This window comes from Lithobates pipiens, unplaced genomic scaffold (assembly GCF_037356315.1).
Source record: "Lithobates pipiens isolate NorthernLeopardFrog02 unplaced genomic scaffold, aLitPip1_a1.2 Scaffold_22, whole genome shotgun sequence".
Lineage (NCBI taxonomy): Eukaryota > Metazoa > Chordata > Amphibia > Anura > Ranidae > Lithobates > Lithobates pipiens.
The window spans coordinates 74,184,570-74,201,280 of NW_027507784.1; the positions used below are offsets into that span (position 1 = coordinate 74,184,570).

At 44.0% G+C, this 16,711-nt stretch overlaps 1 protein-coding gene across 1 annotated transcript in view; it reads left to right on the forward strand.

The window, feature by feature from the left end:
• Nucleotides 1-16,711, forward strand: part of LRP1B (LDL receptor related protein 1B) — a 2,110,020-nt gene that overhangs the window by 854,407 nt on the left and 1,238,902 nt on the right. Inside the window, exon 4 of the mRNA XM_077447755.1 lies at nt 14,782-14,901. Coding sequence (XP_077303881.1) covers nt 14,782-14,901 — 120 coding nt within the window. The remainder of the gene's footprint in view (nt 1-14,781; nt 14,902-16,711) is intronic.

Consider the following 16,711-nt stretch of genomic DNA (forward strand, 5'->3'; position numbering starts at 1 on the left):
GTTCGTTTTCAAAGTCCCACTGTATGCAAGAACATAGCCACCCTTTCTTTCTTGCTTATGAGAAGCACTAGGGACTATGAGATGTGTAGTGTGCATAGAGCAGTGCACATAAACCGAGGCTAACATGCACATCTAATTCCAAACAAAGAAAAGTGAAAGCCTCCCACATTCCCTCACACTGGTGGCAGAAAAAAGGATACATTTGCTAATAGTTTGTTCTCCCTACCCACCCCCTTTCCATCAACTTGCTAATGAAATAAAAAAATAAAAAAATCTATTTTCATATTTTATTACATACTTTATTTTAGACCCAGTGACATCACATCACTGGGTCTTTGTGCTTCTCTGTACAATTCAGGATAATCATGGCTGGTGGAAGGGGTCAGCAGGGTGCTGTACATAGATTCCTGTAAACCTAACATCACCCTGTCTCCATATTATTTTCAAGAGCCCTCGGGTACAAACAATGGACTGCCTCTTTGGTGTCAGCCTGGACAAGAGGGCATTCCTAGGCAGGCTGTAATTGCATTAATATTGTCTAAGGAACTGCCCACATGTGATGCTGAGACCTTGAGTGAAAGAACTGAAATCCAATGAATAAAATGGACAGATCGAGTCCAGTAAGGCTAGAGGGGAAAGGGCTAGATCAGAGGTTGGCAATCTTTAGAAGTTTAGTTGTTGAGGAACTACAATTCCCATGAGGCATTGGAAGACTCTGATAGCCACAGGCATGACTCCCACAGGGAAAAGCATGATGGGATTTGCAGTTTCATCACAGCTGGAGGACCAAAGTTTACCTGGCTTCGGACTAGATGATGTCCTCCAGCCAGGAATGTGAGAAGCTCACAGTGTGCCCTGAGATGAGAATAAGCTATTTCAGTAGAAGAGATGATCCTGTACAACTGTGCAAAACTAAAAATAAAGCTGAAGTTTACCTTTAGGTTTAGGTCGAGTGGGTTAGTAGGGATAAGGGGACAATATTTGATAGAAATGGGCTCAATGGTGTATTCCTTCACTTTGCTCTGCATTGTTATGGAACACAGAGTTTACAAATGGTTTAAACACAGTTTTTTTGTGTATTGCAACATTTTGTATTTGCCAATGTGACTTGCTCATTTCCATTCAAGATACAAAGAAAGTCTAGACGGGATTTCAGAGCTGCAGCTGTTGTAGGGCAGGTTGGTGTTTTCCTCCTGGATACGATCAATTACTTTAACTCTACCCCTGCACATCAGACACATCACGCTGCCCAACTGTTCCTGTCACAGAGGAACACAATGTGGGGAATATCCACTGCTTAGCGGTTGATGCAATCACACAAGCTAAAATGTTGGAAGCTTCCCGTAAGATTGGTAAATTCCATCAGGATCGAAAACTGCCAGGTCTAATTAAGGCACCTCTGTTGCATCGTCAAACAAAGCCCAAATTTCTTCTTTTAATTTATTGTGGGGTAATTTATTTTGACTGAGTGTATTTTATGTTATTACCTCCGAGGATTATCTACAACAGGCGATGGGATTTCACCTTTGAAGACCTTGTGTTTCCTGCCCCAGGCAAAACAATTTGTATCTGGAGCCTTCTCAATTTAAAGTTATTTTCCAAGGATTATTGAGAACATTTTATTTATATCGAATTGTTACTTAACCACTTGTCGACGGCCGCACACTGATATACATCAGCACAATGGCAGCGGTGTACGCCCCCTTTAATTTGTGGGCTAGTGGCCACGTACTGCGTGACTGTGCCCGCGGGTCCTGTGGACCCGTTGTCTGCCGGTGTCCCACGATCGGGTCACGGAGCAACAGAACGGGAGCTGCCTATGAGTACAAGGCATTTCCCTGGCCTGTCTAGCAACATGACAGAGATTTACTGCTCCCTGTCATCAGGAGCAGTGATCTCTGTCATGTTGTAATGAGCTCATCCCCCCCTACAGTTAGAATCACTCCCTAGGACACACTTAACCCCTTGATGGTCCTTCTAGTGTTAAACCCTTTCTCTGCCAGTGTCATTTACACAGTAATCAGTGCATTTTAATAGCATTGATCGCTGTATAAATGACAATGGTCCCAAAATAGTGTCAAACGTGTCCAATGTGCAATGTCGCAGTCATGATAAAAATCGCAGATCGCTACCATTACTAATAAAAAATAATAATAATAAAATGCCATAAATGTATCCCCTATTTTGTAGACACTATAACTTTTGTGCAAACCAATCAATATACGCTTATTGTGATTGTTTTTGTCAAAATATGTCTAAGAATACATATCGGCCTAAACTGAGAAAAAAAATTGTATATATTTTTGTGGGGCATTTATTATACCAAAAACTAAAAAAAAAAAAAAAAAAAAAAAAAGCTTTTCTTTTTCAAAATTGTCGCTTTTTTTGTTTATAGCGCAAAAAATTAAAACCACAGACCACAGAGGTGATCAAATACCACCAAAAGAAAGCTCTATTTGTGGGAAAAAAGGATGTCAATTTTGTTTTGGTGTAACATCGCACAACCACGCAATTGTTAGTTAAGTGCTCTGGTCAGGAAAGGGGTAAATCCTTTTGGGGGTGAAGTGGTTAAAGGACATTTCCATCCCATTCTGCAAATGTTTTTTTTTTTTTTTTTTTTGTAAGTGAAAAGGCCATTCATTTAAAAGATGTGGCTATAATGGATGAGGTCCTGGAAAAGATCTGAGTTTTAATGTGAATTAAATTTAGTGAATGTTTGAAGCCAAACTCCAGGCAGATATAAAAGACACGTATCTATGCTGCGCTGTATTCATTATTCATACCTCCCAACATTTTGAGATGGGAATGAGGGACACCTATTAGCAAACGTATGTAGGCATAGGACACGCCCCCTGCCATGCCCCCTTAGAGGAGCATTAACTCCCCCAAAAAAAGGTTAATTAAATCCACAAGTGATGTTTTTTTTACCACTGCCATTTCTTTATATTGGCTTTTAAACTTTACAAATGCAGCAATTTAGAAATTGGATGAAAGATTTGGTTTACTGGGTTTACTGGGAAACACTGTTTGAAAGATAAAAAGTGCATTCTATATACAACTATATAGATCAGACCAAAATGAGGAGGAATGAGGGACAGTCCCTCAAAATCAGGGACAGTTGGGAGAAATGATTATTAAAGCGGGAGTCCACCGGGACTCCGCGTTTTTTTTTTTTTTTTTAAAAGCCAGCAGCTACAAATACTGCAGCTGCTGACTTTTAAATAGTGGCACTTACCTGTCCAGCGCGCCCGCGATGTCGGCACCCGAAGCCGATCGCTCGCTCGTGCCGCGGCCATCTTGGGTATGGGAATCAGGAAATGGAGCCTTTCGGCTTCATTTCCCGGTTCCCTACTGCGCATGCGCGAGCCGCGCGGCGCAATCCGGACGGTCCCCGCTGCCTCTGGGAGCTGTGTGTTTCCCAGCAGGCAGCGGGGCACTTGCTGAAGGGGGCGGGCGCTTGCGGAAAGGGGCGTAACGTATGCCCCTTTCCGCAGAGAGCTAGCCCGGAAGTGGGTGCAGTTACCTGGATTATCCAGGTAACTGCACCCCCCTCCCCCCTGAAAGGTGCCGATTGTGGCGCTGGAGGGGGGGGGGATTCCGATGAGCGGAGGTCCATTTTAGGGTGGACCTCCGCTTTAAATAAGGAAAACCACCCTGAGATCCTAAAAATTCACAGAAAAAAACATCTCTATAAAGGTTGACACTTAGCTCTGCCACTGCCCAAGTTGTCAAACACCAACAATTCTTCCATGGCATGAATGTCTTTGCCAGGGGAGGACTGACCATTCGGCCACTCGGGCACTGCCTGAGGGCACCACCAGGGGGCCCCATCAGAGTTACCAGCCTCAGTAAAACCAGGGACAGTATGTAAAAATCTGTGTTTTTTGTTACATTTTTTTTTCTGAAATGTCCCTTACTGACATCCTTTTGGTCTAAAAATTCTGAGATTATAGCTGCCCCACCTCTCCAGTACCTTCTCAGCCAATAGAAACATGTCTGTGTATACTGTGTGTACATGTATGTGTATACTATGTGATTGTATACTGCTTGTGTGTGTGTGTATACTGTGTGGCCCCATAATCTCTGATTGCCTGGGGGCCCCATAATCTCCTATTGCCTGGGGGCCCCATAATCTCCTATTGCCTGGGGGCCCCATGAGTTGTCAGTCCGCCCCTGGTCTTTGCCCAGGAACCTCCTGTTGTAGGGTGACAACTATACCTCAAACATATCTAGTGGAATTTAGTTGCATTTAGCTGGGCTTGGTTTATAATTTTGAAGATGTTTCTGTAGTTTATTTAAGCCACGTTGTTCTGCCTTATATATATGTAGTTTTTCTGCTGTTGTATTGAACAGGATCAGGTTGCTATCGTTCTGATGGGCATAAATATCTAGTGATAGTTTAGGGCCGCTACAACTTGTTTACCTATGTGATTTGGTATTCACATTTGTCTACCCATCCCTCTTTAGTTCTATTTAGTAAAGTAGGTAGACCCTCCCTGTTTCTTCCATGTTCTCTCAGCCAGTGTAAGTTCTTTGCAGAAGCAGAGCTTAGGAAAGTCATTATATTCTAAGGCTAAAAAAACAGCCTCTGTACTGCACTTACTGTATCTGAAGTAAAATTGTGTTGGATTCAACTTCTGTGTTGTATTGAATAGATACGTTGTCTGTGGATAGTGCTAAGTAAGAAAGTGACCATATTGCACAGACAGATTGGGTCTATGGAGGTATGCCAATGCATAAATTGGCATTTGAAGAAAAAAAAAAAAACCTTCTTAAAATGGAATTACAGGATATCACTAACTAACCTTAAAACTTCTACCACTCCCTTTTAATACCTACTGTATATTAACTAATCGGTAGAAGAAAGATGCATATACTTACCTAATTAACAGTTGCTCTGGTCTGGCCATGTGGTTTCCCCTTTGTCAGCCAGTGCCAGTTACAGGGAGAGGGGAGAGTGCAGGACTATGGCAGGAATGCATGAGTGGTGATGTCACCCATAGACTTACTATGGGCCATCCATTGTCAGATTTCCTTCACAGATGATTGTGTGACTGGATCGGAGTGGCCTGAAAACAGGTAAGTATACACATCTTTCTTCTACAGGTTTGTATAAGTGATAGAAGGGGCAAGGGAACAGTTTTAAAATTAGTTTGGTGGGGTTCACACTTAATACGGATGTGGCTCGCGCCAGGGGGTCCAGTGCATCTTTGGTCTCAATTTCAGGGAAGAATCAGGCCAGGATTTTTGCCTGAATTTGGACCTGAAACAGAGCAAAAGACACACAGGACCCCTGTGCAATCCACTCTGCATCCACCACGGAAATGTGTGAACCGGCAGTGGTTGTGGTAGTAAATCCTAGTAGGTACAGTGACTATCTCCTAAACATGCTCTGTTTAGGAAAAATCCACATTGGCTGTAGCCAGTTACATCACTGTGCACAAACAAAGCGCAGTTCCATATGTTCCCCTGTGTTGTCACCTTGTCATATTTGCCCCAGGTGGTGAATAAAAGCAACTATACTGACACATATTGCACAGGCATTGACCACACTTTTTACCATTGTCAGGAAACTTAATTAACGTTATTGTAAAGTCAGAAGTATTTTTTATTCTAATGCATTCTATGCATTAAGATTAAAAAAGAAAAAAAAAAACCCTTCTGTTTGCAGCAGCCCCCCTAAAATGTACCTGAGTCCATCTTGATCCAGTGTTGCAGGAGTGTCTCAGCTGCCTGGGACTCTCCCTCCTCATTGGTTGAGATGGCAGTGAGCGAAGTCAGTGAACTGATGCGGAGAGAGTGGGGGAACCACGGCTCTGTGTCTGAACGGACACACAGAGCAGCTGCTTGGCTCAGATAACCCCATAGCAAGCTGCTTGCTGTGCAGGACTCGGCTGGGGGGAGGGGCCAGAAGCACCAATGATGGACCCGAGAAGAGGGGGATCTGGGCTGCTCTGCGCAAACCACTGCACAGAGCAAGTAGAAGGACAGAGAGGGCAATCTGTGACAAAGACCTGAAGCGCCAAACTGCATGCTGTCTACTGGGCGCTCAGGTTCTGCACATCACAGATCTGGTGGACAGATTACTGGGAGGGGCTGGGGAAGACCCAGCTGTCATGGTGCATGTTGGCACCAATGACAAAGTCAGAGGCAGATGGAGAGTCCTAAAAAACGATTTTAGGGACTTGGGAGCTAAACTGAGGAAATGGACCTCCAAGGTAGTATTCTCAGAAGTAATAACGGTACCTCGAGCCACACCAGAAGGGCAGAGGGATATTATGGAAGTAAACAAGTGGCTGAGGAGCTGGTGTAGTAAGGAGGGGTTTGGGTTCCTGGAGGACTGGACCAACTTCTCAGTCGGTCACCAGTACTACAGATGGGACAGACTGCACCTAAATGAGGAGGGTGCATATCTGCTGGGAGTAAAGATGCCCAAAAAGTTAGAGGGGTTTTTAAACTAGGCGACGGGGGAGGGTCCAGAAGTAGAGATAGTCAGCACAGAACATATTCCTGAGGGTAGTATTAGAAGCATTAGTGGCAGGTTGACTAAAGCACATAAACCCAAGGTAAGTATAGTAACAAGTCTAAACTACGTTGCATGTTCACCAATGCCAGGAGCCTGGCGGACAAGATGGGTGAACTAGGGATACTGTTGTACGAGGAGGATTTGGATTTTGTGGGAATTTCAGAGACCTGGTTCAACAACTCTCATTATTGCCTGGCAACCATTCAAGGGTATACCCTTTTTATCACAGGGATAGAGAGGGTAAAAAAGGGGGAAGGGTATGTCTATATATCAAGAATAATGTGAGTGAATGTGGAAGAATAAGTGAATGTGAGAGATGACTTCACTAAGGGAGCTAGGGAGGAGGTGGAATCCTTATGGGTAGAGCATCAAAGGGATGAATCTAAAGGGAAAATAATACTGCGAGCATGCTATAGGCCCCCTAACCTGAGGGAGGAGGGGGATATGGACCTCCTATCACAATCCTATCACAATTTGGATTAGCAGCAAGCATGGGAAGTGTTATCATAATGGGGGATTTTAATTATCCAGACATAGACTGGGCGGAGAGAACCACGCTTTTGTCTAAGGCTTGCCAGTTCCTAAATGTCTTACAGGACAATTTCATGGGTCAGATGGTAGACGCACCAACTATAAATAAAGCGTTACTAGATCTACTGATTACCAACAATACAGACTGAATCATGGATGTGGAAATACAGGGCAATTTAGGAAACAGCGATCACAGGTCAATTGGGGTCAGTATAAATCACACAAATAGGAAACATAAGGGGAATACAAAGACACTGAATTTCAAAAGAGCCAACTTTCCTAAACTATGAACCTTTCTAGAAGGCATAAATTGGGATAAAATCTTAGGAACAAAGAACATGGAGAAGAGATGAGTTTGCTTTAAGAGCATATTAAATAAGGGCATTAGCCAGTGCATCTGATTGGGTAATACATTTAAAAGAGCAAACAAAAGTTCTGGATGGCTTAACTCCAATGTAAAAATGCATAAAAAGCAAAGGAGAAGGCCTACAAAAAATACAAGGTTGATGGATCATCATCAGCATTCAGACTTTATAAAGAATGCAACAAGAAATGTAAGGGTGCAATTAAGGTGACTAAGATAGAACACGAAAGACACATAGCGGAGGAGAACAAAAAAAATCCCAAGAAATTACTTTAACCCCCTCAGTCCCAGACCAATTTTCAGCTTTCAGCGCTGATGCACTTTGAATGACAATTGCGCGGGCATACAACACTGTATCCAAATGTAATTTTTATCATTTTTTTCCCCACAAATAGAGCTTTCTTTTGGTGGTATTTAATCACAGCTGGGAGTTTTATTTTTTGCTAAACAAACAAAAAAAGATGCAAAAAAAATATAAAAAATCATGTTTAATAGTTTGTTATAAAATTTTGCAAACAGGTCATTTTTCTGCTTCATTGAAGTGCGCTGATGAGGCGGCACTGATAGGCTGCACTGGTGGGCACTGATAGGCTGCATTGGTGGGCACTGATAGGCTGCATTGGTGGGCACTGATAGGCTGCACTGGTGGGCACTGATAGGCATAGTTAAGGCGGCACTAATAGGCACAGATAAGGCGGCACCGATGGGCACAGATAAGGCGGCACTGATGGGCAAAGACGGGCACAGATAAGATGGCACGGATGGGTGGCACAGATGGGTAGCACGGATGGGTGGCACTAAGGGGCGCTGATAGGTACCACTGATAGATGGGCACTGATAGGTGGCACTGATAGGTGGCTCTGATAGGTGGCACTGCTGGGCACTGATGGGCGGCACTGCTGGGCACTGATGGGCACTGATGAGCGGCACTGCTGGGCACGGATATGTGGCACTGGGGTGCAGCACCTTTGTTGAGGCAGATTGTGGGCACTGCTGGGTGGCACTGTGGGCACTTCTGGGTGGCACTGCTGGGTGGCACTGTGGGCACTGCTGGGTGGCACTGTGGGCACTGCTGGGTGGCACTATGGGCCCTGCTGGGTGGCACTGACAGGGGGGACACATTTTTTATTGATGTGGCAAAGCAGGGGGCAGGTGGGCACTGGCAGGGGGCAGGTGGGCACTGGCAGGGCTGGCCGTGTTCGGGACTGATGTCCCGATCACGGCCGCCGGTGATCGGCTTTTTTTTTCTCCTCTCCTTTTTTTCTCCTCGCGCTGTCATTGGTTGACAGCTGATCACGTGATAAGGGGTCGGGATCGACCCCTTGCAAGGATCGGTGATCAGGCGAGTCTCGTAGACTCCCCGATCACAGAGCGCGCCGCGCGTGCCCCTCAGGGGGCGCGCAGGCCACTCGTGCACAAGACTACGTCAATAGACGTAGTCCCGGCAAAGGAGATCCGCGCTGTAGCCGTCATTCGGCTATAGCGCGGGTCTCAAGTGGTTAAGTACCATAATTATCGGCGTATAACACACACCGGCGTATAACACGCACCCCAAGTTTAGGAGGGAATTTTAAGGAAAAAAACTTTTAGGAGGGAAATTTAAGGAAAAAAAACTTACATTTAAATGCCCATCAATGCAGCCTTATCAGTGTCCATCTGAAGCCTTGTCAGTGTCATTTGTAGCCTTGTCATGCAGCCTGTCCATCATTATCCTTGTCATCATGCATCATTGTCCCCTTGTCAGTGATAATTTCAGCTTTTATTTTTAAAAATGGCGCCGCCGCTTTTCGGCCGCCTTCGGACGTTCTCGTCAGCTTTCGGCTGCTCTTGGCCCTTTTCGGCCGCTACGAGAAGGGCCGAAGGCAGCTGAAAGTCACCCAGAGCTCAAAAATCGCTCAGAAATCACAGAGGATCGGCGTATAACATGCACCCGCGATTTTCCCCTGATTTTAAGGAGAAAAAAGTGCGTGTTATATGCCGATAAATATGGTGTAAACAGTAAAAAAGGGAGGACAGACCATATTGGCCCCATAAAAAATGAGGAAGGACATGGTTACAAAGGATGGGGAGATGGCAAAGATATTGAATTTATTCTTCTCCTCAGTCTTCACAAAGGAATCAGGGGCTTTAGTAACCATAACTGCAGTGTTTATCCTCATGACACTCACAAAAGCACCCTCATGGCTCACACAGGACAGAATTAGAATTAGACTGGGGAAACTTAACATTAATAAATCACCAGGACCGGATGGCTTGCACTCGAGGGTACTTATTGAACTCAGTCATGTAATTGCCAGACCATTGTTCCTAATTTTTACTGACAGTCTACTAACTGGAATAGTACTAGCGGATTGGAGAAAAGCCAATGTAGCACCAATATTTAAAAAGTGCCCAAAATACATCCCTGAGAATTACAGACCAGTTAGCCTAACATCAATAGTATGCAAGCTCTTGGAGGGGATGATAAGGAACTATATACAAGATGTTAGAAATGAAAACGGTATCATTAGCATTAATTAGCATGGATTCATGAAGAATCATTTTTGCCAAACTAATCTATTAACCTTCTATGAGGAGGTGAGTTGCCATCTAGATAAAGGAAGGCCCATAGACATCTGGATTTTGCAAAAGCATTTGTCACAGTTCCCCATAAACATTTGCTGTACAAAATAAGGTCCGTTGGCATGGACAAGTAAATGGATTGAAACCTGGCTACAAGGGCGAATTCAGAAGGTGGTGATACATGGGGAATACTCAAAATGGTCAGGGGTGGGTAGTGGGGTCCCACATGGTTCTGTGCTGGGACCAAGCCTATTTATTGTGTTCATAAACAACCTGGAGGATGGGGTAAACAGTTCAATCTCTGTATTTACGGATGATACTAAGCTAAGCAGGGCAATAACTTATGTGCAAAATGTGGAAACCTTGCAAGAAGATCTGAACAAATTAATGAGGTGGGAAACTACATGGCAAATGAGGTTTAATGTAGAAAAATGTAAAATAATGCATTTGGGTGGCAAAAATAGAAATGCAATCTATACACTGGAGGGAGAACCTATGGGGGAATCTAGGATGGAAAAGGACCTGGGGGTCTAGTAGATGATTGGCTCAGCAATGGCATGCAATGCCAAGCTGCTGCTAACAAAGCAAACTGAATATTGGCATACAGCAAAAAGGGATTAACTCCAGAGATAAAATTATAATTTTCCCACTCTGGTCCCGACGCACCTGGAGTATGCTGTCCAGTTCTGGGCACCAGTCCTCAGGAAGGATGTACTGGAAATGGAGTGAGTACAAAGAAGAGCTAATAAAGGGTCTGGAGGATATTCATTATGAAGAAAGGTTGCAAGCACTTAACTTATACTCTGTGGAGAAGAGACACTCGAGAGAAGATATGATTTCAATTTACAAATACTGTACTGATGACCCCACAATAGTGATACAACTTTTTTGTGGAAGGGAGTTTAGCAAGACACGTGGCCACTCATTAAAATTATGGGAAAAAAGGTTTAACCATAAAATACATAGAGGGTTCTTTACTGTTAGCCCCCGTACACACAGTCAGACATTCTGACAGAAAATGTCCGATCGGACCGTGTTGTCGGATAATCCGACTGTGTGTGAGCTCCATCTGACTTTTTCTGTCGGAATGTCCGACCAACAAAGTTTGAGAGCTGGATATAAAATTTTCCGACAACATGATCCAGTCGGACTTTGTCCGATTGTTTGTAGAGAATCATGATCGAACAAAGTGCCACGCATGCTCATATCAAATTAGGAGACCAAAGCTATTGGCTACTAGCCCGAACGTAGTTCCGACGTACCGAAATAACGTCATCACGTTCAGAACGATCGGATTTTCCGTCAACTTTGTCCGACCGTGTATATGAAACACCAGTTTCAGACAGAATCCGTCTGAAAAAATCCATCGGATTTTGTGGTCGGAATTTCCGACTGTGTGTATGGGGGCTAAGAGCTGCCAGGATGTGGAATTCCCTTCCACAGGCAGTGGTTTCAGCGGGGAGAATCAATAGTTTCAAAAAACTATTAGATAAGCACCTGAATGACCACAACATACAGGGATATACAATGTAATACTGACTTATAATCACACACATACGTTGGACTTAATGGACTTGTATCTTTTTTCAACCTCACCTACTATGTAACTATGTAAGTAAAACATGTTTGCTATTTTTAAAGAAAAAAAAATGAAACTTTAGTATCACTTCAATTTATATAGTGCTGACAGGTGCTGCTGCATACTACAGATATTATAATTTCAGCTCCTTGCCTTAAAGTATCTTAGTCTAGTGTCTTCAACATGAGTCAGGGGAGGACTGGGCAGGCAAGCATTTGAGCATTCTTAAAATATGTTGGGCTGGTGGCTCTGAGTGGAGATAGCTACATGGGTACATAGTAGGTAAGATTGAATAAGGACATCAGTCCATCCAGTTCAACCTGTGTGGGCATTACTATCATTTCCCATATCCCTGTATATTGTGTTTGCTAAGCTGCCCATCTAAGCCCTTGTACACACGGTCGGACATTCTGACAACCAAATCCGTTGGATTTTGTCTGACGGATTTTGTCCGACGGATTTTGACCGAAACTGTTGCATACGCACGGTCGGACAAAGTTGTCGGAAAGTCAGATTGCACATAACGTGATGACATTATTTCGTTACAACGGGACTAGGTTCAGGCTAGTAGCCAATAGCTTTGGCCAAGGAATTTGATCTGAGCATGCATGGCACTTTGTCCGTCGGAGTAGGCTACATCTGATCGGAGTATGTCTTATCGGAGCATTTTGTCTGAAAATTTTATGGACAAGTTGGAAAACTTGGTCCGTCGGATACTCCGATGGAAACAGTCAGATGCAGACCACACACAGTCGGATTATCCAACAAAATGGTCCAATAGGACACATTCCGTTGGAATCTCCGACCATGTGTACAAGGGCTAAGAGTTTTTTATATACTATTGACACTTCCTGCTGGCACGACTGATTGTGGAAGGCAGTTCCACATTCTCACTGCTCTGACAGTAAAGAACCCCCTATGCAGTTTTGTGAGCTATATACTTCTCCATTTAGACATTGAACTGATGTCTGGAACACACCTCTCTTACCATGACCTCTCTTAAGGCCAGTTTACTCTCCTTTATGATTTTGATTGGAAACGCATGTTAAAAGGAAACGCACATACAAGCCAATAAGCTACTTGGTCCAGGTTTCCAGCACCGTAAGCAATAGTGACAATCATTTAGTCATCATGCTGTCTCAGATTTATCCTGTTCAACTTGTATTTCATTCACTAAAACATTTATTGCAGATGACACAAAATGGTAATATTATGCTGACCACAAACTAACCACATAGAGATAACACAAAAAAAGTTAGAAAATGTCTGATAAACATTTTTGCAACTTGTCTTAATATGTGTGTGACCTCAATTTCACTCTGTTAATTAATGACAGTTTAATCTACGAACAGATGCTGAACGCACTGAAATACACCAAGGAATTGGGGAATAGAGGCTGCTCACTTAAAGAGGAGCTCTGCCCACCTCTTTAAAAATTAAAGGTCAGAATCTACACGTACTGTAGCTGCTGACTTTTAACCACAGAACACTTACCTGTCCGGGAGTCTAGCATTGTCGGCACCTGTAAACATCGGCTGGTTGCCTGCTGCCGCCACCCTTGCTGGTAAGGGAACCTGGGCGTGTAGCCTTTCGGCTTCACGGCCAGGTCCCTTCTGCACATGCCGAGCTGCTGATGTACTTCACTGCGGCACGGTCTCCGGAAGTCTCGCGGCACAGGTCCCCATTCCACCCTCACCCCTGAAAGGTGCCAAATGTGGCCCCAGAGGGGGGGAGGAGACGAAAAAGCAGACGTTCCACTTTTGGGTTGAATGCCGCTTTAAGCACCCCATAGATTATGCAATTTTCTCTCCTTCCAGCATGGGTGGAAGGAGAGAAAATTGGTTGATCCCCTCATCAACACTGACTATGCTGATGGGAGGAGCGAGCAATTTTCTCTCCTTCAATTAAGCAGCCCCTAGGTTATGCAATTTTCTTTCCTTCCATCGTTGGTGGAAGGAGAGAAAATTCCTCAATCCTCTCATCAACACAATCTGTGTTGATGGGGAATTCCTCCTGCAGCACTATTGTGTTTTGCTGGCGAGGAGTGTTCGGAACCTTCTCTGCCAGCAGAAAACAATGATTAACGTCGCCAGCATTAATGTCATGCAAAAATACGACAGGCTGGTTGTACTGAAGTTAATTGATGGATCATCTTCACTACAACCAGCCTTCCCAGAAATTGATCAAATCTTGGCTGGTTCCTGTGGAAACAGCCAACATTTGATCCATCTATGGCCGGCTTTCACAAAGAGAATGTCCACTTTATACAACTTTGTGCTCACTTTGGAAATGATAGGAGGTAAGTAAGTGAAGTGAATTTGTTTTACTTTGAAAGCTTAATCATGAACAAATGGAAATTAAAAAAACAGAAAGAAACAGAATGGTTGCTAGTTGATTGTATAGATGTAAATTTCACAAAGTCCTAAATCTAGGTGCTCTGCCCGATGAGACTGTGTCCCAGGCTGCATCCCAGAAACACAGCATTACCCTTATTTGAGTTGCTGGGCATGTCCAGTGGGGTGATAACTCAAGGGATCTCAGACAAGAGTGGACAGACAATTGGCAACATCTGGATGGGACTACCTGTAAGTAGGTGTGGCTTACTGGATACTGTGTGTGTCTATGGGCGCCCACAGTACTGGCCAGAACCATGCACACAACGATATCACCTTACCACCTGGTGTAGTAGACACTCGCCCACAGGCATGGGGATAGCATGTATAAATATAGGTAATAATAGGTATGTCTTTTAAACTTAAAAACATAAAATTGGTTTAATATCACTTTAACTGCAGGATAGCAATGTCAGGTGACCAGGACTGTGCAAATCTCACAACTGGATGGACAGAAATGCAAATCCTTTGGCATGTGAAAAGTTAACTAAGTCTGTGTTCTAAAAGTGTATTTAGCTGTTTGCCTAGAGTTTACCTTTAAGACGGTGGTTCTCAACTCCTGTCCTCAGGGCCCACTAACAGGCCAGGTTTGCAAGAGAACTGAAATACATCACAGGTGATATCATTTGCTGCTCAGGGATTTCAGTATTCTAGTCTGTATCTCCCCAAGGTAATACTTAAAATCTAGCCTGTTAGAAGGTCCTGAGGATAGGCGTTGAGAACCACTACTTAGAGTTATCCCATGCAGCTTTGCATTGGATCATTCTGTTTTCTAATCCTGATAAAAAGCAATTATTTATTTTCTGAATATCTCTGTTGTTTCTAGAGCTGCAATCAACGTGTCAGAAGCAGAACTGCCAATACAGATGTGCACTGAGCAGAAACAGCACGCAGTGCTACTGTCGAGATGGCTACGAGCTGGGAGCAGACAGGAAAAGCTGCATAGGTAGGAGAATTGGCTGTGTGCAAGATTACCACTTCGCTCATTCATCTGTGTCTGGGATACATTCACCACTTGGCACTCACATGAATCATATTGCATCACAAGGGTGCCTGAGCCTCTCCTGCCACCTCCTTGGCATCGCCCATGTGCGATTTAGTAAAAACCAGCTTGATCATTTCCATCGCTTTCATGCATCTGCTGCTATTTACGATGACTGCAATAGCTATCCAAAAAAAAAAAAAAAAGAAAAGCGAAGGAAAAAATATGCCGCAGTCTTCTCTGAAATCTAAACACCTAGACATTGGTGCCTATAAAATGCCTCCATTGATTTTACAGCTTTTATAAATAGCTAGAAAACTGGCAGAAGGCAGCAGATCGGCACTCGCGTGGCAAATGATGCTGTTTTGTGTGTTAGACCAACTTCTCCATCTGCTGCTCTCCCATATCGATCAAATAAATAGCCCTTACAGGGATCTATGTATCCCTAATAGTTATATAGTGATATCTTCCAGAGTTAGGTCATCTCATTTGTATTGTAAAGATCTTATAAGTTGCTCTGCTTTTTAAACATCTGTCCCCCATATTGCCCATTCTTTTATGTTACACTAAGCTAGTAATAGTGATGGAAAAACAAAGTATTCTAAAATGTCTGTAGACACCTTATGCCGCTTACACACAATCGAATTGTCCGGCGGACTCGGTCCGCCGCACCACAGTACGCCGAACAATTCGATCGTGTGTGGGCTCCAGCGGATTTTTTCATCGTAAAGTCCGGCAGGCTTAGAAAGTCGTTTTGACTCAAAATTTTTCCGCCGGACTTGGCTTTCAGCAGACAATCCGTTCGTCAGTGTGCTAGTCTGGCGGACTAAGAATGACACATGCTCTGAAGCAAGTACGAGAAGGAAGCTACTGGCTATTAAACTTCCTTTTTCTAGTCCCGTCATACGTGCTGTACGTCATCACATTAGAAATCGCGGATTGTTTGCCGGATTGTTTGCCGGGCCAATTCCGCCGGACAATTCCATCGTGTGTACGCGGCATTACTGTCACACTTATAATTTGGAGCAAAAGTAGGAGCTGTGACCAGTGAAGGGTATTGTTGATTCTAGTGGAAATGGATAAGACATTTCAAGACAATTGTGCACTTCTAACCTTGTGGTAACAGTTTGGGTAAGACCTCTGTGCCCAAAGTCAACTCCATGAAGACATGATTTTATGAGTTTGATGTGGGGAAACCCAAGTGGGCTTTACAGATCCTTGACCTCAACCCTACTGAACACCTTTAGGATGAAATGGAATCCTGATTGTGAGGAAGGTCTTCTCATCTAACATCAACACCTGATCAGACAAATGATTGTTTGGCTGAATACCCCAAATATTCCCACAGACACACTTCAGTACAGTGCAGGCGGGTGGTCTGCAAGTGGTTAATGCACCCCCCCCCAGGATGTTATTGAAAGGATTTGTGTATTTTCAATGTTGCCCTTACATGTCCCCCATTGCATTTCCCAGCTTTCCATGTATTTCCGCTAAAATCAGGGGGAAATCGGGGGTGCATGTTATATGACGATCCCCCGCTGTTTCTATACCCTTCTGCCGCTCTCTGCGGCTTCCGGGTATTTTTGGCTATCTTCGGCCGTTCTCGCCTATTTTCGGCCATTCTCGGCTATTTTCAGCCACACTCGGAAAGCCAAAAGCCATGAGAACGGCCGAGAATGGCCGAAAATAGCCAAGAACGGCCGAAAATAGCCGAGAACGGCCGAAGATAGCCGAAAATACCTGGAAGTCGCAGAGAGTGGCAGAAGGGTATAGA